Here is a 23,452-nt window from a genome sequence, read left to right on the forward strand (position 1 = left end):
CTTCATATAACGAAGATGCAAATTTGCATCGTGAGGTATTGTATTTTACATCTCCAAAAGGCGAAGATGTAATTTTTTTGCATTTACACCATCTGTTGAAGAGGTGTTTTTACCTTTTGCATCTACATCTTCTCGCTCTTACTGGCTACAGTGCCGCCCCTGAGTGGTCAACAAAGTCTTCTCTTTCTCGTCATAATAGTATAAAAAAGCATTACAAAATAAAGCTTATGCAGTTATGCCTCAAATATTCAAGTCTTAATTGAAGACCGTAGCTTACTGCAGCATTGCTTACAGGGACAGGATTGCACTAGCTTCGGTTCAAAGCAAATGGGTGCAGGGGCCGGCTGTATTCTAGCAGGATACATACATCACAGGAGACATGCTGCGTTCTACTGTAGCACCCAGGCCTGCCTTAAACAAAGTTCTAAAACAAACACATCATATGGAGCTAAGTAGTAGTACTTGTTACATACAGTCAGAAACTAAAACGATACAGATTTTAACGACACGTCAAGGGGTCAGCACATGCATCAGTTTATGTTTCCCCAGATAGCTTGACCAGACGTCACCTTGTTGCTCGGCCTCGCAGTCAGCTCGTACAGAATCCGAGCAAAAGTGTCCGAGTATTTCCCTTCCGACGTCAGGATCTCAGCAAAGTTATTCTCGTGAACCAGGAGGTGCATCCTGTTTTGAGGCTCCGAGACGAGGCTCTCCAGTATCACCGCTGCTTTCCTACAGACCTCCGACACAGGGTGTGGTGCCTTCACGATCTTTAGGAGCCTATCCACAGCCCTGTTTCAATCAACAATGAAATAACAAATCAAAAAATTGCATCAAGGTATGCTATCACTGACAAAATCAAACAGATTTTACCATCGCTCACTAGCCAGCTTCAGTCTACAATCCATGTTCACTTCTGATACGTTGTAGAGGGCGCTAACAGCAGCAGCCTGTGCATCAAATGCTGGCACGCTCAACAGATCAACCAATCTCCTGTATATCTGTATATCAAGTAAATAGCTTTATTTAAAATCATCCATCCATATAGCATAAAATAGTAAATAGAGGACTCTGCCTGCTAAACGAAGGATTTACCTGTGAAATCACAGGAACAAGAAACGATTCATTGTCTGGATTGATTATCAGCCGCCCAATCAATTCAGCAGCAGCACAATGCCATGCTTTTATTGAAGAGGAAAGCATGCCCATTATGGCATGAACTGCGCTTTTCTCACTGTCTTGTAGAAAGCCAAGGAAAACAATAAGGAACAACATAAAAGGGAAAGATTGAGAAAAACACTCGTGATGAACTTCTATCTCACGTCATTTTAATATATGATGGCTTTGACGAGCTCAAGATTCTCAGGTCCAGCACAGGTGCTAAATTAACAAGGGCCTCCAGCATGTTTGTTATGAGCTCATCGTCTTCTGTCAGATGGTAGAAATGCACACAAAGATAAGTTTTCAAGTCTCACAATATTTGTTGCAAGTAACGGAACTGTTGTCTTAGCAATACATAGTCCTAGGACAACTCATCTGATCCACTACGGAGATTCAATCAAATTAGTATATGAAGCAACAAATGGCAACTTTGTGACATTTCTATTTTGCTCTATAAACCCCAGCACAAAAATCAAATAGGTGACATTAATAATAAATATTTGGATGAAAGCATCTGCAGCTCAAATGAAGGATACATAGGTGTCATTTGCAGTAACATAATCAACACACAAGAAAATTGGCACAGATATATCCAGTCATATTTTAAAATCACATATTCAATCAAGGACAAATTAATTTGTACATTTAGAATAGAGGAACTGAATAAAAGGAACATAGCATAGATGCCTGGGAATTAAAAACTAAGGACAATAACCTAGTATGAAATTTTACCTGCATTTTGGTCTTCTAAGCACTGAAATATAGTCTCCAAGCAATGTCTATGCTGGACCATGATAGTCTCATTTTCTGGCATGAAAGAAAAATTGCGGATTATATTGGAGGCCGCAACAGCACACTGTTGCCTCTCTGTCCGCCCTTCATCATCAATATTAAAAAGACCATCTTCATCAAACAAAAATCCTGCAGATCTCTTCTTTGTGATAGTGGAGCTCTCTATCTTTGATTGATCATTTGGAGGACTGAAATTACCATATTTCAAAGAATATAAGTATGTTGCGCGAATCATGAAAAGTGAGATGGGTACTCAAGATATTGATGAGATCAATAATGACATACGTGGTGCTGTCCGAGTATACTTTCCCAACGTTTTCAAGACCAAATCCTGAGATTGTTGTATTGACACCCAAAGTTCTTACTCTTGGTGGTTTTGTATGGTCCCTAGGCATTGCAATATCTCGCCAGTCATCAATCTGTATAAGATGACAGAGCATCAAACAGAATGCAAGGAAAAACCAATAGTACAGCCCGATAAAAGAATTACCTCTTTTCGTGGAAAACTGGAAACCAATATAAACACACAACTTAGCAGACTGTAGAACTTAGTCTTGTGCAAAAACCTTAGAGCATCTCCAACAGATAATGTAGATGTATAGATAACAGAAATATACATCACCAAGGCCCAAAAAGGTACTCCAACAGATGATGTAGATGCAAAAAAATTACATCTGGGTTTATCTGATGTAAAATGCATCACCAAGGGATGCAAATATACATCACTTGGGGGCAGATTTTACATCTAGATGTAAAACGCAGCCGCACTGCGCAAAGCCCAAGTGCCACTGGAACCTTCACTCCCCCCTCCCACCATGCGACCGCCCTGCCTCCCGCCGCCAGATCCGGCCTCCCCACCCCCGTGGCCACCGGATCTGCCGCTTTTCCACCGCCACACGCCTCGAAATCACCGGAATCGAAGCAGCTCCGCCGCCGCGCCGCCACAGATTTGAAGCATCTCCGTCCCCGCCGGCGCTCACACAGCCTCCGCCTCCATCTTCCAATCATCTCCCTGTGACTCCGCCACTTCCCCGCCACCGCACGCCTCGTTTTTGGCAGAATTGAAGCCGCTCGGCCGCCGCCGCGCCGTCGCTCGATTTGGAGAACCCATCGCCGCCGCGCCGCACAACCCCCATGTAGTAATTCAACTAGTTTTACATCATCTATTATACATCATCTGTTGGAGTTGGGTGTTTTTTGGTGATGTAAACCCCACTTTTTGGTGATGTAAATTTTACATCTAGCTCTTTTTGGTGATGTATTTTACATCATCTGTTGGAGATGCTCTTAGAAGTCAAATTAAATATAAAAACTTCGGCAACCAATCAACAAATGGTATGTGTAAATAACAAAACATATCTTCAGAATTTTCTCTACAGCTACGACAATGACGCCAAATCCTAGATTTTGCTTGAGAACATCACACTTTTTCCCAATGTTGACGATAAAGGATGACTAACTAAATTAATTATTTTAAATATAGCTTGATTAATTAAATTTAACAAATTATACTAGACTAGTTAATTATTTTAAATGAACAATAGTGCAAACAAATTAAGCAGTGAATGCCAAAGGAATTGGGAACCTGAACTAAGCATACAATGCATGATCCAGTAACAACTAGATCAAGCTGGAGAGGAAGAACAGGAACTAAGCACCTACAACTTGAAGGAGGGCATCCAATAGCCCAGGAACTTTAGCAAGAGGTGTTGTATCCCGTCGGAGGTCATCCTTCTCCTTAAAAGAGAGTACTGTGAGGGCGTTCAATGCCCATAATATCTCACTCTTCAACCCACTTTGCAATGCAAGGACAATTCTTTTATTGTTCTGATCTGGAAAAACCACAACAAAAAGAAGTTAACTTGCCTTCTGCCAAATAGTCATGGAGGTAACCATTAAGCATACTAGAAAAGACAGATCATGCATTTCAAGCTCATGTCACAGAAGTGAGGCATCATCTGTATCAAATGGGACAAAAAATTACTAACAGGCCAACAACCTCTTGTCTGAGTAAACTGGAACAACAAGGGCTGTCTGCATCTGTGACAACAGCTGGTCACAGAGAAAATAAAATATAAATACCGCGGCGCAATTCCTAAACTACTCAGCCAAAATATATCTTGTTTGATGAATGGGAAAACCACAACACATGTACATGCATTCACAGCCCGTGCTCGAGTTCATTCACATTTTCTCGTGCAAGCACAAATAGAAACATGAAAATTAATCATCATGCAGGCTCTTGTGGTTGCTATGATATGCTGTGTGCTCCTAATTTCTTGGCTGTTGTGGAAACAGAAGATATTAAAACATATATTACTCTGGATAAAATAAACGTAGATAGATCCTCTTATCCAATATTTGACCTCTCACATTTCACATTTCATCTTAAAATGCAGATAAACCAAACACAGGTTGACCCCTCTCATTTCATCTCATATGTGCAGAGCACAAAAAGTCTGTTTCCAATTTGGCCAAGAAAAAAAAAGGTATTCAAACACACAATTATGCAAAGCGTGCTCAACTCAACGGGATTATCATGATCCAGCATAATGCGAAGCGAAGCCATGAAATATTGGCACTAAACCCCACCAAAGTATTGTATGCTGAAGAGATAAATGTGATTAAACATCACTAATGAACTTTTGCATTTGCAACAAACTATTTTACCGTAACGTGCACCTTTTCCCTAAGAACAAAACAAGTTTCATGTTCACGTTTATTGTATGATTTTGATCAATCTAAAAAAGCCTAGGTATCTATCATGGTCAGAGCAGCCTCGGCTCGGTCAGTATCCTATAGATTAGTCATTGTTCTGCTGAAGCCAGAATTACGTGTCCAAGAATTGGAACGGGGAAGATCTAATCTGAAAGTAATCTTGCTAGGTGCTTTGGTTTTTTTACAGCACACAGCTTCGAAAAAGCATATGCTTGTGTGCTCAAATATTGTCTATTAGGATCAAATTTGCTACCAGCTTGGGAAGGCATATGATTTCCGACTGAAGCTATGGTTTGTGAGGTATGAGCCGGGATCTGAAGGGGGCAGAAGAATGATGAGGTCTCTCGTTTTCAACAATTAACTCTTGTTCTTACTTCTTTATCATGCTGCTGATGGCAGTTTTAATTCCAACATTACACTTGACAATCACCAGATATGGTGATTCCCAACAAGACATCCACAAGACATGATTAACCGAGGCGAACCAGCACTCGGAGTCAAAGCGTCCCTCTGTCTTCCCATAACGTGGGCTCTGATATGCAAATCTTAGATCCAAGGCTTAACCTATGTGTTTCGTTTCAATAGTTGGCATGTAATTACTCGCAGTATTGCAGCTGCGGCTGAAATAGAGAATTCCTAATTCCGCCACCCCCCCCCCCCCCCCCCCGCGACAAGTCGACTCCAATTCGAGGGTCCAACATGTGGTTTGCCACCATTAATGTCCTAGAACCCACCGGATTCTCGGTTTGCAGGTTAAGAAGAGGCGAAGGAGAAGCTCACCGGAGAGAGCCGTGAGGACATGGAGGGAAGGCCCGACGAGGGCGGCCGGCGCCGCCGGGTCGCCGACGGCAGCCGCCGCGGCCGCGGCTGCAGCCCCACTGCCGGTGGTGCTTCCGAACGGGCGGCCGCGCTTGGCCGCGGCGGAACCGCCGCCTCCACCGGACTTGCCCGTCTGCTTCTGCATGGCTAGGGTTTTGGAGTTCTTCACTTAGCTCGGAGGTTCGGGCGTGGAGGTAGAAGGGGAGCAGGGTGCGTCGGCAGACAGGTAAAGTGTGGAAATAGAGTCCGTTTCACCCGTCGAATTGCGATCGATCGGTAGAGTGTGTTGATTCAAGTTTTTTTTTAAACATAAATTCAAGTTGTCATTTTCTGAAGAAAAAAAATCATAAGTTCAGGTCAGGACAATGAAAAGTATAGATCTAGAAAAGAAAAAGAAAATGGTAACGAAATCATTACCAAACATATACTCTTTGAGATATACTCCTTTTGATCAGGTTTATAAGTCAATATCAAGTGATACCACCAGTTACATGCTCCCATGATAACAACTTGAAAAGGTTAAATTTAATAAACGCTACAAGAAGCTCTATAAAAAAGTTTGTGAATGTCCATAACACATGTGTCTACAACTCCAAAAAAAATCAGAGCGAAATTCAAAGTACATTTAAAGAAAAGAAAAAGAAAAATTCAGCATCAATAGTGTCAATAAAAACAAAAGCATGAATAGTATTAAAAAACTACAAGGTTTACATCTTGATTTGTCTTTGTTGTTTCTTGATGTGTACTTTGAATTTGGGTCTGAAATATTTATAAAATAACTACACTACTCCCATTTACAAAAAAATATGATTTTTTTGTACCATTTGAATTGATTGTCTTTTTTTTCAAATTGGGGCCATGGAAGCACACTCCCTTTATTTCAAAATATAGTGAGTCCGCGTTTTTCGAGGTCTAACTCTGACTATAAATTTAACCAACAAGACCGACTGCGGCGGGAATTTTTTCTCCCGCCGCAGTCGGTCTTGTTGGTTAAATTTATGGTCAAAATTGAAGCACAGGGATATAGGAAGCACTATATTTTGAAACGGAGGAAGTATTAGTGAAAGACTTCAACCATTAATTGATTAACAAAATATGATGTACATGCATATAATTTAGATCACTATTTTAGTGACCAAATCCCTCTCGTATTTCTTTATAGAGGGAGTATGGGAGTATACATGTCGTCTATTTCCAACTCAATAAAACAGAACATGCCGGCTATTTTTTTTCAGAAATTTTTCGATCTATTCATCTTCAATCATGGCAGTACAACGAATACTAAAAATAAAAAAATACATCCAGATTTGTAGACCACCTAGCGACGACTACAAGCACTGAAGCGAGCCGAAGGCGCGTCGCCGTCATCACCCCTCCATCGTTGGAGTCCGGCACAAAGCCGGGAAGTCGCCGTGCTAAGGCCCCGTAGGACCAGCATACCAGAACAGCAACCGCCGCAGATAAAGAATAATGTAGATAAAAAGGATCCAACCCGAAGACATACGAATGTAGACGAATAACGACGAGATCTGAACAAATCCACCATCGATAGATCCGCCGGAGACACACCTCCACACGCCCACCAACGATGCTAGACGCACCGCCAGAACAGGGGCTAGGCGGGGAGACCTCTATTCCATCTTCAGGGAGCCACCACCGTCTCGTCTTCAGGACACAAACTCTAGCAAAACTGAAAAAAATGACTAAAAACGGAGCCCTTCCGCCGACCCTTGCCAAGATCCACCGCGCCCCCATGGCCCTAGGGCCACCGGAGAGGAGGCAGATTGCGGCGGCGTCAGCGGGAGGCAGAAACCCTGGCTTTTTTGTGGAGGAGGAGGTGGCGGCTAGAGATCTAAGCGGAAGTGCACCTGTTGCCTCCTCTGTTTCTTGATCCTGCACTAACATGCCGACTATTTACCACATCCCATGTTAATAGTCAATTTAAACCAAGTGGCTACGGCAGCCTGAGATACATACATGCACAAAGCGTGAGCGTGTGTTCGGCAACATACGCTGCAAACTTAGCAAGCTCAAAAAAATACAAACTGCTCGCCAAGGAGCAGGAAACCTTCTACCATTCAGGCCCTGTTTGGATTATCATTTTACTTTGAAATACCCCTGCAAAAAATATATTCCTTGCCTCTTCATTCTGTTTCCAGCTCAAAATTACTCAGTGGCCGGTATGATACAGGCGTAAGTTAAACACCTCCGCATTTGAATACACTGTTGACCGTTCCCAAGCTCGCCCTCAGGCTCCGTTTAGAACTGGTGTAACTTTATACAACTGCATTTAGCTCACAGGTGTATAACAGCAGCAACCATAAATCGGCTGATTACGAGCCTAAACGAGGATACAAGCGTAAACATTACAGGCCTAATACAATGAACCAACCACCTCTTACAAGCCTACCCGACGTTTTCTAACCAGCCAATGTTTTAAGGAGGGGAAACGATATTCCAAGCGGGCTCTCCGTAGCAGCGGAAAACAAGCCACGCGACCGCCAGTCACTTGAACAATTGTCAAAACGTCACCCCAGATCCTGCCATATTCCCGTGAACCCAAGGAGTTGCCGATAAAATCCTCATGAGCGTCAATGGATTTTCTTCCTTTTACGCAATGAAACTTCTCAGCACCGCTTCAATTTGCTTCTGTGAAAACATGAGATATCCTTTATATATAAATCAAATATAAACAAAAGAGCGGTAAATAGGGGCAGTTGCAGTCATGTACAAGTACAAGATGTGAGTCCACAATGTTTGGAACTAACAACCACACATTCGGGCTTTATACTACTGGCTAACCACTTGGCCTTGCAATAAACCGCCATGTAAATAGAAAAGAATGCTACAGTGGACGGCACAGTCCTTTACCTTTGAACCTTATACTAGTCAGATCTGCAAGATGCCGCATTGTCGGCCTCCCGTGCGGGCAATTCCAAGGGGACCTTAGTCCTGTCAGATTTTTCAGTATCTGAAGTGCAAAAGCAAACATTAATTCATCGTTTGAAGCAATACCTCTTTCTGGATAGTGAGTGGCTGCACAAATGGACTAAAGCAAGCATTGGATTATGCTTCTGAAAACACCCAAGTCACATCTAAACTAAACTAATACGTGTATTTTCAGGAAGGATCTATCTAGGTCACCGCAGCCGAATATTTGTAATTACCTTCTTCATTTCGGTTTTCGTTAGTGGATCGCCAATCATAGTAGACATTCGGCAAGCCCTCGAAGCGAACATGGCACGAACCCTCGAAGGGCAAACAGAGTCAGTTTTATCCATCTTATAGCTACTAATTATTGAACAGTCACCTTGACTGTCAGAAAGCATGCAAATCAGCTCCTTCACATCTAAATCAAGGGAAATGAAAGTAAGTCTACAGTTTTGAGTTTTTTACGAGCGTAAAATCAGACATGGTACAAGAATAAGTAATTACCTTGAACACCAAATGTAATATTTTTACTAAACGGTACAGCTTTCAAAAGATAATGACTGCCAGGAGAAGCATGCAAATCTTCTGCTAAAACAAAACCATTTTTTCTGAAACAAGGTGACAGAAGAAAGAATGTGAGCTACCTAGGATTTAATCACCTCCAAACACTATTGATTAAAACTAGAAAGATATAGCATGTCTTCTGTCAATACAGCGTGTCTACAGGAGGGATGAAGGACCATGCATGATTCAAGAATCAAGATGGTATGCACTTATCAAAAATAAATACACCTAGCTGGTGCAATTAATAATTTATCATGCATGAATTGATATTTTCAAGAACCAGATATAAGCAGAAAACTTCCCCTTGAAGAACAAAACAACAACAGATGTATGGATAGCATAGGTTATGTGTTACTCCCTCCGGTTAAGTATTAGCTGTCGTTTTGGACATAGGTAAAGTCAAACAAAAATATTTGGATCAGATACTTGAAAGCACATGCATATATTAGTCTCGGCAAGTGCTTTCGCAGAATGTACTTTTACTATGGATGTCCGGAAATCTGTTTCATGTAGCTTGGCAAGGAAATTTTGAATCATGGATACCACTTTTAACGGGTTTCATAACAATGGTCTTGATAGAAATAGTAGTCAAATTTGTAGTTTGAAGACCATGCCCATGTCCAAAATAACAGCTTTTGGGGAAGAAACAGTACTTCACATGTTCTTTGAAGAACCATATACTGAATGTAACTATAACCAAACATCTGTCAAACAGGCAACTGATGGTTACTGCATTAAAGACTACACATTTCAATATTAAAGTTGGGGAAATACTAACACCCACACGTGTGGCATTTAGAAACCCGCCCACACGCACTCGATGCCGTTCGATCCGTTTGCACGAATTTTACAGCAATTGCCATCCGGGTCAAAAGCCACGTAAGCAAACGGTGTTGTGCGGGCGAAACACTCCTCGCCCGAACGCGTGTGGCAGTTGACAATTCGGCCCGAACGCGTTAAATGTGGAATCTTCATGCATCTGCCGAGGACCAGCGCACCTTATCCTCTCGCCTCAGGCCCCCCACCCCCACTCCACTCGCTAGAGCAGCTGTGGCGGAGCCTTTCCCCCGCATCGACGGCGACCACGCGCCAAGGAGCTCAACCCCGAGCGACCCCGGCGCCTCGCCCACACCTCCGGTGGCCGGCGAACGCCGACTAGCGAGCCAGGTTTCTTCCCACCGCCCCGTGCCGCTCCTCTTCTTCCCCTCTGCTCGTAATCCCCTCTCATATGTATCTTTGTGGTGACCAGTAGGTGGCCGGCGAGATGGGCGGTGGCAGGCGTGAGGGACGGGGAGGGGCGCGTTGGTGGTGAGCACCGGGTGGATCCCCCTTCTCCCATGGCGGCTTGGGTGGCGGTGAGGGAGAGCTGCGTGGTTTTCTCGACTGTGAGGGGGAGGTCCAGGGGGGCGGATGGCTGAAGCGGAGGAGGCGAGCGCGCGCGGCTACTTCTGGGGTTTGAGCTCCGCCGCGCGCCAGTCTATCTGCGTGCTGCCGCCGCGCTACTCGCCAACTCCTGCCCCGAGAACGACGGCGGCGGGCCGGCGGGTGTCCCTAGTGGGGCTCGGCCTCCGTGGTGGGCGCAGGCGCGGGCCGGAGCTACTCGACCCGGTGGGCAAGCGCCACCCCGTGTTCGTCGTCAACATCGATGGGCTTGTGGTCGTGGGAGGCAACGGCTTGTTCGTCAGGGCGTCGCGGCAGCCCAGCAACTACTGCAATCACGGCGACATCCGCGTGCTCGATGTGATCTTCAGGAAGGCCCGTCTGCTCCGTGCTCCTCCGGCACCCGATGCCATGGAGGTTTGATTTTCCCTCTCTCAGTTTCGTGTGTTGTGTGTTCATGCACACGGCAGCAGGGCGATGATTTTTGTTTGATCAATCATCTGAGTACAGTTTTGAATCTGATAATTTAGCCTTTGTTTAGAATTGGATGGATAGTCTGTAGTTTCCATGGGCAGTTTTCGAGCATGCAGTGATGGCAACTTTAGTCATGGCAATTTTTTATGATGCCATGGTAAATTTCGGAGACATGGCAAATTTAACACCCATGGCATTTTAAGTTGGTCACATAGCTTAAACATGTGTACCTGTAGTAGTACCCCAGGTCACAAGGCCTGTTAATTATCTGGTGTTGTTATTTACAGAATACATGTGGTTAGATTGAGGTCAGAAATCATGGAAGTTGTTAAACTTTTATCGATGGCAATTCTATAACGTATATTTCTATTTATAAGCAAAACACCATGGCAAATTTAGTTTATTGACCATGGCAAATTTAGTTTATTGATCATGGCAAACTGATTTTATTTGATCATGTCAAATTTAGTTTATTTGGTTCATGGCAAATTTAGTTTACTAGTCATGGCAAATTTCGTTTTTTTAACACGCCCACGACAATGTTTATGCTTCTGTTTCTTACTTAACCACGGCAAATTTAGTTTGTTGATAATGGCAAATTTAGTTTATTGACCAAGGCAAATTTAGTTTATTGATCATGGCAAACTGATTTTATTTGATCATGTCAAATTTAGTTTATTTGGTTCATGGCAAACTTAGTTTACTAGTCATGGCAAATTTAGTTTTTTTTAACACGCCCACGACAATCTTTATGCTTTTGTTTCTTAGTTAACCACGGCAATTTTAGTTTGTTGATAATGGCAAATTTAGTTCATTGGCCATGGCAAAATTAGTTTATTGATCATGGCAAACTGATTTTATTTGATCATGTCAAATTTTGTTTATTTGGTTCATGGCAAATTTAGTTTACTAGTCATGGTGAATTTAGTTTTCAAATCGTGGCAAATTTTAGTTTACGTGAATTTCGCCGTGGCAAGTTTTGATACGAATCTACCATGGCATTTTTCTTGTTTACACTGGACTTTCAACTTTTTGTGCTTTTTTCACACACGACAAATTCACCATACAAACAAGCGGCAATTCTTGATACGAATTTGCCATGGCAATTTTCTCGTTCATATTTTTTGATTTTCAACCTTTTGTGTTTTTTACACACACGGCAAATTCATCATACCAAAACATGGCAATTCTTGATACAAATCTGCCATGCCAAGTTTTGATACGTTTTCAAATCAGGGCAATTTAGTTTACATGATTTTTTTCTGCCATGGCAAGTTTCAATATGAATCAGCCATGGCAATTTTTCTTGGTCATGGCAAAATTAGTTTACGTGAATTTCTGCCGTGCCAATTTTCCTGTTCGTATTTATGATTTTTTAACTTTTCTGTTTTTTACACACATGGCAAATTCATCATACCAGAACATGGCAATTATTGATATAAGTCTGCCGTGCCTAGTTTTGATACAAATTTGGTTTATTGATCATGGCAAATTTTAGTTTATTGGTTCATGGCAAATTTAGTTTACAATTCATGGCAAATTTATTTTATTGATCATGGCAATTTAGTTTAAATTGTTTTTTCTGCCATGGCAAGTTTCAATATGAATCTGCCATGGCAATTTTTCTTGTTCATGGCAAATTTAGTTTACATGAATTTCGTCGTGGCAAGTTTTGATACGAATTTGCCATGAGAAGTTTCTTGTTCATAGTTGAATTCCAAACTTTTTGTGTTTTTCAACACACATTAAATTCATCATACAAAACACGGCAATTCTTTGATACCAATCTGCCATGGCAAATCTCTTTGTTCATACTTGATTTTCAACATTTTGTGTTTTTTCTCACACACGGCAAAATTCTCCTTCAAAACACGGCAATTTTGATTAAACTTTCATGGCATTTTTAATTAAAAATGCAATTGCATTTTTATCTTTTATTGTCTTGTCAAATTTGTGTGTTCTTTTCACATGAATTTTTCAACTTTTTGCGTTTTTTCACATGGCAATATGATTTTTGTTGTCATGGCAGATTTGCCATATTTCATTTTGGGCATTATATATGTGTTCATAAACCTTTGCCATTGTTAAAAAACAAATATAATGGCAAATAGTTTGGTTAAACTCGAATGACATTTTCTGCTATTTTCAAAGCAGCTGATGGCATTTTTTAGTATCTGAGCAAAATCTGGGCTTTTATTTGTACAGAAAAAACCAAAAACTGGGCCTTTTCATTTAATTTGTTATTAGTGGGCTTTTTGTTCCTTTTTTTCATAGGGAAAAGGGATCTGATCTGATGGAGGCGTGTGGGGTGTGGGTTCCCTGTCAAACGAATTCGTACGTGAGATCGATCCCATTGCACCGAAGGAGTTGTGTGGTAGGATGCTCCTCCTGCCACACGTGTGGGCAGTTCTAATATTCGCCCACACAAAGTCGTGTGGGCTGCCTGCGGGGTATGCCACACAGGGTCGTGTGGGCGGGTGTCCATCGTATCGGCGTTTAGATACTTAGATCCACTTTTTGAGCAGTCAGAATCGAAGTAGTAGGACAAAGGAAATGTACCTGATAGTGTTCATGTGCATAGATACGATAACTTCTTCCTCCGGTGAAAGTTCAAGTCTCAGTGGCCTAGCGTTAGAACACAATCAGAAACCTCCTCCAATGCAAGAGAAAAAAAAAGCTACGGAAGGTATGGATAAACATGGACATTGTAAAGTCATTCCTTGAACTACCCTACCATAACCATTCACGAGTTGATGTTATTTTTGCCAAACCGCCATGGAGACCGAAATACGAGCTTCTTTCATCACATCATTTTGCAACGGAGAAAAAAGAAGAACATAATAAAGTTTCTGAATGACTCAAACGGCAACAGGATCGAAGGTAATGACCAGTTAGCATCTCTGATACAGGGTTACTTTGAGGGACTGTTCACCTCAGAAGTCCTAGCTCCCGACCCTGGGCTTGAGAAGTTCCATGTACAGAATAACACAGGAAAATAATGGGGCTTGTTTACTCACTGAAGAAGAGGCTGTATGTTTAACGTTGTTGACTGTGACAGGCTCTCAAAGTTGTACTTCTCATCAGCAGCATGCTTGAGAACAAAAAAAACCCGATATGAGGTACCTTGAGGGGTGCTACTCATATATCTTGGGATTTGTATAATGGTGTCACTGTTACACTGAAAAATATGTAGATGTACCTGATCTACAATAAATAGGTCTTGTTCCAGCTTTCCGATGATAAAACCGAGATTAAACTGCCCAACAACCTGAAGATGAGATAGTTAGTATCCTAAGAAATAACTGCATATAACACAATGCTTTGAATATTGCCACTTGTTTTACAAGAACGATGACTGTCACATTCGAGCAAATAAACAACAAGGTCATAACAACAGATTTCTTGAAAGTACAGTCCACATCTGCAAGGTGCTTGTAAAATTGTAACAGCAACATGACCCTATGGTACTTGGCAGTTGCCTTGAACAGGAACATACTACAAAATTCCAATAGATCAAGTTCTCTCTGGATACAACTCCAACAGATCAAGTTCTCTCTGGATACTACAATTCGAACATCTGCAAGGTGCTTGTAAAATTGGAACAGCAACATGACCCTATGGTACTCAGCATACTACAATTCCAATAGATCAAGTTCTCTCTGGATACAACGTATGGCAAATTCTATATGTGACCACTCCAAAAGCACCGATTGGACATAATATCCAATTTCACAAATCATGATTGCTAACATCCATTATGGCTCCTCCCAATTACTGAGTGCATCAGAACTGTTTTAACATGTCATTTCAGAAAGAAAAACTAATCTTGCAAGGAAACTAGGCACAGTCATCACCGTTCACCTAAGACTCATTCATCAGGCAAATGGTTTAACAAATATAATGTTATATGGAACCACTGAAAGAAAATGAGAATATTAAGAATATGGAGCTATTTCAAGAACCTTCATTTCTCCAAAATTATCTTTGCTGAAAAACCTGTCCAACTCATTGGTGGCTGCAGCTAAATAATTAGATTTTCCCTCGTCGTCATTTGGTACATAATTATCCAGTGTTGCGGCTTTATAACACCTAGGCGAAGACAATTAAAGTAGTCAAAAACCAAACTCCTGATGGCAACAGAACTTGTTTATAACAACAGCATACGTGTTACCTTGCAGTTTTCTCAGAACAATGGACTCTGTTTTCATGTGATACAATAAAACCGCGTTTTCTTCTTCTCCTAAGCTTATCAATTGTAAACTGCACTGAATAAGATACTGATGTAGAGCACACCGAAGTGTCATTATCATGACCATCAAGTAAAGTTATATTGGACGGTGTATTTGGGGGTTCGGTATCCTTCAAACATTGATCGGGAGCACCAAAATTTGAAAGGCGTCGACCATTTTGTTCATCCTGCATTGCAGCATTCATTATACAATCTTTCCCACTAAACACATCAAAATTTATTTTTTCAAAAACAACTGATTTGCGCCAAAACACAGCTTAGCTAATCAGAGAAACTAAGGAGTTGTCGAAAATGCCAGAAGTAGATTCATGATTATTGAACTGCATGCACCAAATCAATTCACCCAAAAGCTTAAACTGATGGAGAAAAGTGGGCAATATATTTCCCTATGTCGACATGGTATCGACGTAGGTTGCAACTATATTTATTAATAGCATTTTGGCCAGGTCTTGAACTCAACATCTCTTGGCTCTGATTACCAAATTGAATTGCATGCACCTAACCATTTCACCCAAAAGCTTAAGCTGATGGGGAGAGACGGGCAATATATTTCAAAAATGATGCCTATAACTCACTAACAGTTCAAAAGTTCACTGTGAACTTCATAATACAATTTTAAAAGGCAGAGATACTTAAGAAGAGTGCTACAAAACAAACAGTTAAAGGCAAGAAGTGGAAGAAGAGAAACAAAAATAAAACAGTATTGGCAGCAGTAGTCTAATCTCCTCCAGAAATCTGACTGACAGAACCGTCTCACTGCAAAATTAAATCAGCCTTACCGCATCAAATTCTGTACTGTGGACATCACATGGATTGAGGAGATGCGCTTCAGTACTAGGAGACCCAACATTAGGTGGTTCAGAATGCTTTAATGGAACTTCTGTCCTCTTAGGTACAAAAGGTTGTGGAGAATGATCCCACAGGCTAATTTGCTGAAGTGAGTTGGCATCTGAAATACCAGGTGCATTTGCTTCTAAACTTGTTCTTCTCACTTGCCCTGAGCATGTACCTCTTCTCAGCACTGGAGCTTCAGTACCAGGAGACCCAACATTAGGAGGTTCAGAATGCTGTAATGAAACTTCTGTCCTCTTAGGTACAAAAGGTTGTGGAGAATGATCCCACAGGCTAATTTGCTGAAGTGAGTTGGCATCTGAAATACCAGGTGCATTTGCTTCTAAACTTGTTCTTCTCACTTGCCCTGAGCATGTACCCCTTCTCAGCACTGGAGCTTCAGTAATAAGATTGCAACTGTCTTCATGCTTCCTCTTGTTTAGTGATAGAAAGTTCATAAGAGAAGACTGAACAATAGTTGAAGGGGAGGATTGAGCAGCAAGCCCTGTTCTAACATTATTTTCTCTTACTGGATTATTTTTAAAATCAGCACGGGGTCTTTTTGGCTGCTCATACCGCAATGCTGAAAACCAAGGAGATCTATCAACCTCAGTGTCTGGGCTCCTTGGCAAGGGGCTCATGTCTCTAGATGCAGCTCCAGTGGCTGCCCTTGTCGCAGAAGAACTCACTTTCTGATCCTTCAGTGGGTCCTGATCATCACTATCTGTGTCTTCCTTGCAGTTATCATTTTCAGGCGATGAAACATTTTCCTTGTCCATTAAATATGTGCTTTTAATAGGTTCATCAATCATAGGGTCATCTTCCTTTACAGGATCTTCAGTGTGATTGACCTTTTCAGGATCTTCAATGTGATTGATGGAAAAACTGCACTGTTGAGGGCTGTACAGATTTTCAATAGCCTCCCGTAAAGATAACAAAATAGTATGCTCAGATGAGAAGAAAATTTTCCTCTTATCAGGTGCGACATTCACATCATAAGATGTGGTTGGGATGCAAAAATTTAGGACAGCCACAGGGTATTGCCTGGAATTGGAACTCCTGTACAGTTCATTAACAAGTTTGGTGACCTTTGGCATGTCCACGGGTCTGCCATTTACATAGAAGAATTGCCTATCTCCTGAATTGCGACCAGTGCCCGGTCCAGGCTTGGAAAGGAAACCTTCTACCTGACAGCCTTCAGAGAGGGCCAGGTTGAAGGGCTCCAGGCATTTGAAAGTGTTCAAACCAAAGACCGTAATGATATTGTCCTTCAGTGAACTGCTTCCTTGAGTTTTAACCACCACCATTTTAGAATTCTTGCCCACAGTATTTGTGCAAAGTAATCTGACCCCTTTGGCAATTAAGGCGTAAGCCTAAAGCAGGTAAGACCAGACAATTAGTAATAGAAGATTATAACAACAAAAAAGAAGTAAGTTTCAGCATCTATCATAGTAAAACATCCTACTGCGAGAAGCAAAACGTCTAGATAAATATGATTAAACATGCAAAAATAAATAAATTTGCAAGCAGCAGTTGCAAAGAAATACAGAAAACAAGATGTGAAACTCACATGTAGCAAGGAGATCACTTTCCCGTACTCCTTCCTGATATTCCTACTAAACTCCTTGCCCCGAACCGGCAAGGTGGAGAAGAGTTTCTCGATGGTTACGGTGGTCCCGACTTGCCGTGCAATCTTCCTCTCACTGATCACCACGCCCGAGTGCTCAAACTCCAAATGTGTGCCGACCAACTCATCTTTAGTCCTTGTCTCGACCGTCAGTTTCCCCAATGCACAGAGGGAGCTCAACGCCTCCCCCCGGAACCCGAAGGTGACCACGGAGTTGAGATCGGAGAAATCCGATATCTTGGACGTGTGGTGCTTCAGAGCGAGCGCCTAACAAGGTGACGGCACGGCGGCAGCATGGTACGGTCAGCAACCAATGACAGGCCGGAAAACGACAATGGATGCAGAGATTAGGAATGAGGGGTTGCGTTTGTGCGTGCCTGGAAATTGCCGGGCGAGATGCCACTGCCGTTATCGGCGACCTTGAACCACTCCTCGCCGTAGGCCTTGAGGCCGACCTCGACGGTGGTGGCGCCGGCGTCGAGGCTGTTCTCCACGAGCTCCTTCACTGCGGAGGAGAGGTCGAAAATGACTTGGCCCGAGCAAATCCGGTGCACCACTGATTTGCCGATAGGCTTTATCGCCGGCGAGGCTCCTCCCATCCCACTAAACCAGTAAACCCTACCGCAGCTCGACCTCGAGACGAGGGTTTCGTTCCTCCTCCTCCTCCTCCTCCTCTCTCTCTCTCTCTCTCTCTCTCTCTCGCTTCTGGTGTGCGCTACGGGCAGTAACGGGCTGGGCCACACTGCCACAGTCGTCCGTCTGCCTCTCAGTTGGGCCTAGGTGTCGGCTTCACCAGGACTCTGGACTCCTTTTTTTTTTCTTGAAACATCGAGTCTGGACTCGTATGTACCGCTCGCCGCGGCAGAATGCCGAGCAAATGCACATAGCGAACGCAGCTCGGCCGGCCCATCTCGCGGTCGCGCCAGCGACTATGGCGATAGCGTTTCTCTCTGTTTGGGTTTTTCTTTTTGCTTTTGCTAGTTTTCATTCGGTTTTCCATAAAATAATACAATAGTTATTTAATTTAAAAATATGACATTTTTAAAAAGTGAAAAGAATCTGAACATTTTCTATAAATGAGAACATTTTTGAAATTGTAAGCACCTTATTGTAAGAACGCGGAAAATTTTGAAAATTGTAAAGAAAAAAATGGTAATTTTTTCTGAACTTTTTTTAGTAACGAGATTTTTTTTTGAAAATTCAAAGTTTTTTATTTTTTAAAACTCAAACATTATTTTACAAATGCAAACTTTTAAAAAAACAAATGAGTTTTGCATTTCGGAGCATTTTTTGAAATTGGGAATTTTTTGAGCATTTTATGAAAATCAAGAACTTTTTAAAATCCGAACAATTCTAAAAAGAGGACATTTCGGAAACTTGTGAATATTTTAAAATTGTTGAAAAAGAAAAAGGAAAAAGCCGGTAAAACCCGTTATCTATACCACTATATAGTTTATGAATAACTTCTAGTGTTAGATGTTGGATGAAGCCAATCCAACGGTAGAGATATGGCAAGTCTGAGCATTGTTGGCCATTGGATATCCTCTTCACCCAACTAGATACCGCCATGTACTATCTAGAAGATTCCGTTGTCGATGCACAAACTTGAAAAGAAATAAGCACTTCTCATTTGTTGTATATCTTCTATTCTTTAATTCTTTGATTTTTACTTCCAAATAAAGTGTCGCCCATTTTCTTACTTCAATGTACAAACTTCAAATCATAAACATTTCTCATTTTTTCTAGAATCTTCCATGCATTTTGTTTCAAAAATTACCTTTGAATTTTACTTTATCTGTATATATTGATTTCAAGACTATGATAGTGGTTTCTTAAAGTCCATTTGTCTTTGAACATATCATACTAACTACCCAAAAGTGCAATATGAGATGCTTAAAAACAAACGTGTTGGCTATATTTCACATGAGTTTGTGTGTGTGTGTGTGTGTTCTATCTAGCGGTTTTTCATTTTCTGTTTTCTCTTTATTTATTTTTCTTTCCTTTTCTGTCTGTTTGTTTGTATTCTATTTTGTTCTTTTCAATGCATGTTGAATATTCTCTCAAAACCCCCCAAAAATGCAAGAACACTTCTAAAAACTAATGTGAATATTTTTCAAACACATGTTGTACTTTTTCCAAACAAATAATAAACATCTTTAGAACACATGGTGAACAATTCTTGAACATGCGGTGAATTTTTTTAACCAATAGTGAAGATTATTTAAATTCATGACCATTTTTTCCAAAAAAATTTAACATGGCGGACAATCAATTAATTAACAAACATTTCTGAATTTGTTAATATTTTATTAACATTTTGTAAAATGCATGGCATTTAAAAAAATCCTGATGCACGTATTTTTGAAATATGAAAGCTTGTAAAAATGCCTGGCCATTTTTTAGCTTCACGGATATTTTACAAAAAAATATTTTTAGAGAAACATGGAAAATATAAGTGCTTTTCCAACCCAAACACGCTAAAACACTTAAACAGGAAAAATGTTTTTTAATGCCAATGTATACATTGTATTACGTAAGACGGGACAAATCATAGTTTTACTAAAATAGAGCAGACCATGTGCAGGTTGAATAAAATCAAGGAGTCACTAACGAGCGGAAAAGAAAATATCTATTTTATATTTTCAGTATAATAATAGCTGGAAATAAAAGTGGATGGAAATAAGATTTTAGATTTTTTTAATTGAAAGTGCATCTAGTCCTTCGTAGTGGGTTTTGATGACTAATTACAAATCATTAAGGGATTAGTGTATTGAATGATTATACATGTGATGTTTATTTAACCTAGACGAGACGTCGATCGCTAAATTTGTGGAGAACATTAAATACATGGTTTGTCTCCCGAAGATTTGGTGGAGATTTTATAGATTTTAGTGCATCTGTGAGTCACTTGAGTTTTAAGAGTGAGTATAATAAGGTGATGTAAGCGGGATATAAGGGTTTGAATATTATATTTTTGTTGAGTCGAAGGAAAGAGAAAATAAGCAGGTAGTAGATTAAGTGCCAATTGTAATAGGGATTTCAAGAAACTTTATGAGAGTGCAAGGTTTGCTGTGTGTTCACAAAGTAGTACTACGCCTCTCTGGGTTTATTAGTCCTCATCGTATTTTTGGTCAAAGTTTGACCACATATTTGATTAGCAAAATATTAATGCATGTCACAAAAAAACATTGTTGAATTTGAATTTGAAGGTAGTTTTCAATGATATTATTTTTTATATGTATAACTTATATTTTATTAGTTAAAATCATGGTGGAAATATGATTCAAAATACAAGGGGACCAATAAACCAGGACGAAGGAAGTACTTCTTGAACTTCTATGTATGTTGGATATTAGATTGGCTATAAATGACATGACAACATTATATAGGTAACAACTGACTTATAGCCATGCTCTAAGGTAAAAAAATGCGCATACACGTCAAATCTCATATCAATGGTGCAATTTACTCGTATCTGCTTACTTTTCGAACAAGGAGAAAATAAAAGATGGATTAGTAGCATTTGGCAAGGTAGTCATCACATCCAAACCAACTGAATAATTAATCCCAATGTGAAGTTTACAAACAAGGGGTAGAAAAATGTGATAGGGCCCAAAACATGGAGGCTAGTAGCATTTCGGTAACAAGGCACAATTGATCAGTTCCAACGCGCGTGAGGATGGAACTTTGGTCTCTGTTCTCAGAAGCAGGCGTCCAAGAGACAACAGCAGCAAAGCGCGGCTAGGCTGTTGGAACAATATCATAAGAGAATCATGAGATATAATCAAGGCGAATTTCTCAACAAACAAAGAAAAACAAGAAAATTAGTACTAAACATGATATAATTGCATGTTAATATTAGATATGATATAATTAATTGGTTAATACTGATGTTTATATTAGGCATGATATTAATTATTGAAGGGTGCTAATTTAGTGCTAAACATGTTTAACACTGAACACCGGAGTGACTTAGACCATTGGATAGATGCGGTTGAACGCGTATGATTTGTTGGACCTCCATAACTCGCTTGGAATACAAGATATATAGAATATAGAAATAGACATAGAGAAAACCATTTATTGCCAAAAATTTCAAGTTCCCACTATAGTACTCGGTATGGGTATGTACGACAGACGACACTGGTGCCGGCGGGCGCCGGGCGCCGTGTACAAAACACCGGATATTCGTCAAGTGGGGAGAGGTGGGCATATTCCAAGCAATCTGTAGAGAACCAGTTATCGTAACACCAACACATGGTCGCATGTGAAATGCTGAATTTTATACTGGCTCGAGAACACTTGACAGCAAATGAATTTGGACGATTTCCAGCTTTTGCATCTTGTCCGTCCGCCGCCGGAGAAGATATCATCATGAAGATCATATATTTTGATCGTCATGATATCTATGCCGATATCTTCTCGTTTATGGAAGCTACGGCTCTTGATCTCATCAATGAAATCTCCGGGTATATATGAATATCAGATACGAATAGGTAGGATTCGTACGTCCCGTTTGACCGAGGTTGGTCATCGACGCGCCCTTTGCCATTAATCTGCGGTTGACACGTCGTGGAGGTCTCGCCGTTTCCACGGTGCAGTAGCTCGCGCGTCAAGTCGCCGTCCCTACCCATGGAAACGTGCGCGCAACGAAGCCTATCTAGCTAACTCGCCGGCGGCGACCCGGGCTGATATGAGCCCAGTTCCTAACTCTTTGAACAACTAGTTTGGATCGAAATTAAGAGAGAGGAAGTGGCGTACGTACCATCCTTGCATGAAGGAAGGCCCGCTGTTCTGCTGCTGCTGCTGGGGCGGGTAGCCCTGTTGAGGCGGGTAGCCCTGCTGGCCGTATCCGGCCGGCGGGTAGCCCTGCTGTGGCGGCGGGTAAACGGCCGGAGGATACCCCTGCGGCGGGTAACCTGGAGAATGGAAGGTCCAGGCAGCACGCAAGGTCAATTCTGTTCAGCCGTCGGGCAAAAGGTAGAAGGAGAAGTTGATGGAAGGAGGCTGTCATACCTTGCTGCGGCGGGGCGCCGACGGGCGCCTGCTGCTGGCCGTAGTAGCTCATCTCCTTCCGGCCGGGGGTTTCTACTTTCTGGTCGGTCTCTCGCGCTGGCGCTGTGCAGTGCAGTGCAGTTCTACGGCTTGTGTTGGGCCGAGTGGTTTTATAAAACGCGCCGGGAACGTGACTGACCTGGCTGGTGGGGCCGTTTCCACATGTACGTAGCCTCGGGCGTTCGGGGTGGACTTGTCGCTTCCCGCGTACTACGTACCTGCCTGGCTGCTGCGACGACCACGACTAAGTTTGGTGAGAAGGCACAAAATAAACGAGGCAGCTATGCATGTACTCCCTACGTTCCTAAATATTTGTCTTTCTAGACATTTCAAATGGTTACCACATACGAATGTATATAGACATATTTTAGAGTATAGATTCACTCATTTTGTTCCGTATGTAGTCGTAGTCACTTGTTAAAATATCTAGAAAGACAAATATTTAGGAATGGAGGGAGTATGTATGTCCTCATCAGATCCGGTTTTTCTTGGTCGTAGTGCCTCACAAACTTTATTAACGCCGGTCAAGTTTTGCTTTATTAATGAAGTTTTGGTGACAGAGTGGACCCAGCAGAGTTGATTTGACCATAGCGTCCCTGACTAGTTCGGGAGTTTCTTTTTAGCATCTCGATGGAGCTGCATATATTGGTAAATCGCAAAAACAAGAAGAAGCACACATCGATCGTGCCGAGGAATTAGCGCAGGTTGCTGGCAGATTTGACCGAGAGACGGTAAGGCCCTCTCAATTAGCGATGAAAATGGAGTGAACTTTTTTCGCCTTTTCGAGGAAAAATAAAGATGGAGAGGAAATATAAAAATGAAAACTAAAATTTATAAAACAGAAACGGAAA

The 23,452-nt window shown here is 41.5% G+C and overlaps 5 protein-coding genes across 12 annotated transcripts; 1 reads left to right on the plus strand and 4 right to left on the minus strand.

The window, feature by feature from the left end:
• Positions 1-233: 233 nt before the first annotated feature.
• Positions 234-5,752, minus strand: LOC123144673 (armadillo repeat-containing protein LFR). 2 transcript variants are annotated; one of them, XM_044563878.1, is made up of 8 exons: positions 5,452-5,752; positions 3,616-3,785; positions 2,239-2,372; positions 1,894-2,141; positions 1,323-1,425; positions 1,096-1,234; positions 874-1,001; positions 234-792 (listed from the first exon to the last, which is right to left on the minus strand). In XM_044563878.1, the coding sequence occupies exons 1-8, from the start codon at positions 5,633-5,635 to the stop codon at positions 531-533; spliced, it is 1,368 nt and encodes a 455-aa protein (XP_044419813.1). In that variant the 5' UTR covers positions 5,636-5,752; the 3' UTR covers positions 234-530. The 2 variants fall into 2 exon arrangements, with proteins under 2 accessions (XP_044419813.1, XP_044419812.1); XM_044563877.1 differs by having other exon boundaries at positions 1,323-1,428; positions 5,452-5,751.
• A 1,019-nt stretch (positions 5,753-6,771) lies between these two features.
• Positions 6,772-7,476, minus strand: LOC123144675 (uncharacterized). The gene has a single exon (XM_044563883.1). The coding sequence runs from the start codon at positions 7,393-7,395 to the stop codon at positions 6,772-6,774; it is 624 nt and encodes a 207-aa protein (XP_044419818.1). The 5' UTR covers positions 7,396-7,476.
• Positions 7,477-7,748: 272 nt separating this feature from the next.
• On the minus strand, positions 7,749-18,258 carry LOC123144674 (DNA mismatch repair protein PMS1). Of its 7 annotated transcripts, XM_044563882.1 has the most exons (14): positions 17,924-18,258; positions 17,490-17,813; positions 16,299-17,292; positions 15,868-16,097; positions 15,011-15,255; positions 14,802-14,928; positions 14,039-14,107; positions 13,857-13,930; positions 13,574-13,636; positions 13,399-13,464; positions 8,926-9,029; positions 8,658-8,839; positions 8,362-8,461; positions 7,749-8,139 (listed from the first exon to the last, which is right to left on the minus strand). In XM_044563882.1, exons 1-14 carry the CDS (start codon positions 18,143-18,145, stop codon positions 8,129-8,131), a joined length of 2,811 nt encoding a protein of 936 aa, XP_044419817.1. In that variant the 5' UTR covers positions 18,146-18,258; the 3' UTR covers positions 7,749-8,128. The 7 variants fall into 7 exon arrangements, 4 of the variants coding, with proteins under 4 accessions (XP_044419817.1, XP_044419814.1, XP_044419815.1 ...); XM_044563879.1 differs by having other exon boundaries at positions 15,868-17,292; positions 17,924-18,256; XM_044563880.1 differs by lacking the exon at positions 13,574-13,636 and having other exon boundaries at positions 15,868-17,292; positions 17,924-18,254.
• Positions 9,615-11,269, plus strand: LOC123144676 (uncharacterized). The gene is made up of 2 exons (XM_044563884.1): positions 9,615-10,152; positions 10,235-11,269. Exon 2 carries the CDS (start codon positions 10,396-10,398, stop codon positions 10,786-10,788), a length of 393 nt encoding a protein of 130 aa, XP_044419819.1. The 5' UTR covers positions 9,615-10,152; positions 10,235-10,395; the 3' UTR covers positions 10,789-11,269.
• A 2,826-nt stretch (positions 18,259-21,084) lies between the features above and the next one.
• On the minus strand, positions 21,085-22,731 carry LOC123144677 (cysteine-rich and transmembrane domain-containing protein WIH2). Its single transcript, XM_044563885.1, has 3 exons — positions 22,563-22,731; positions 22,312-22,465; positions 21,085-21,292 (listed from the first exon to the last, which is right to left on the minus strand). Exons 1-3 carry the CDS (start codon positions 22,612-22,614, stop codon positions 21,247-21,249), a joined length of 252 nt encoding a protein of 83 aa, XP_044419820.1. The 5' UTR covers positions 22,615-22,731; the 3' UTR covers positions 21,085-21,246.
• Between the last annotated feature and the right edge of the window lie 721 nt (positions 22,732-23,452).

The sequence above is a fragment of the Triticum aestivum genome, chromosome 6D (genome assembly GCF_018294505.1).
Source record: "Triticum aestivum cultivar Chinese Spring chromosome 6D, IWGSC CS RefSeq v2.1, whole genome shotgun sequence".
Classification (NCBI taxonomy): domain Eukaryota; kingdom Viridiplantae; phylum Streptophyta; class Magnoliopsida; order Poales; family Poaceae; genus Triticum; species Triticum aestivum.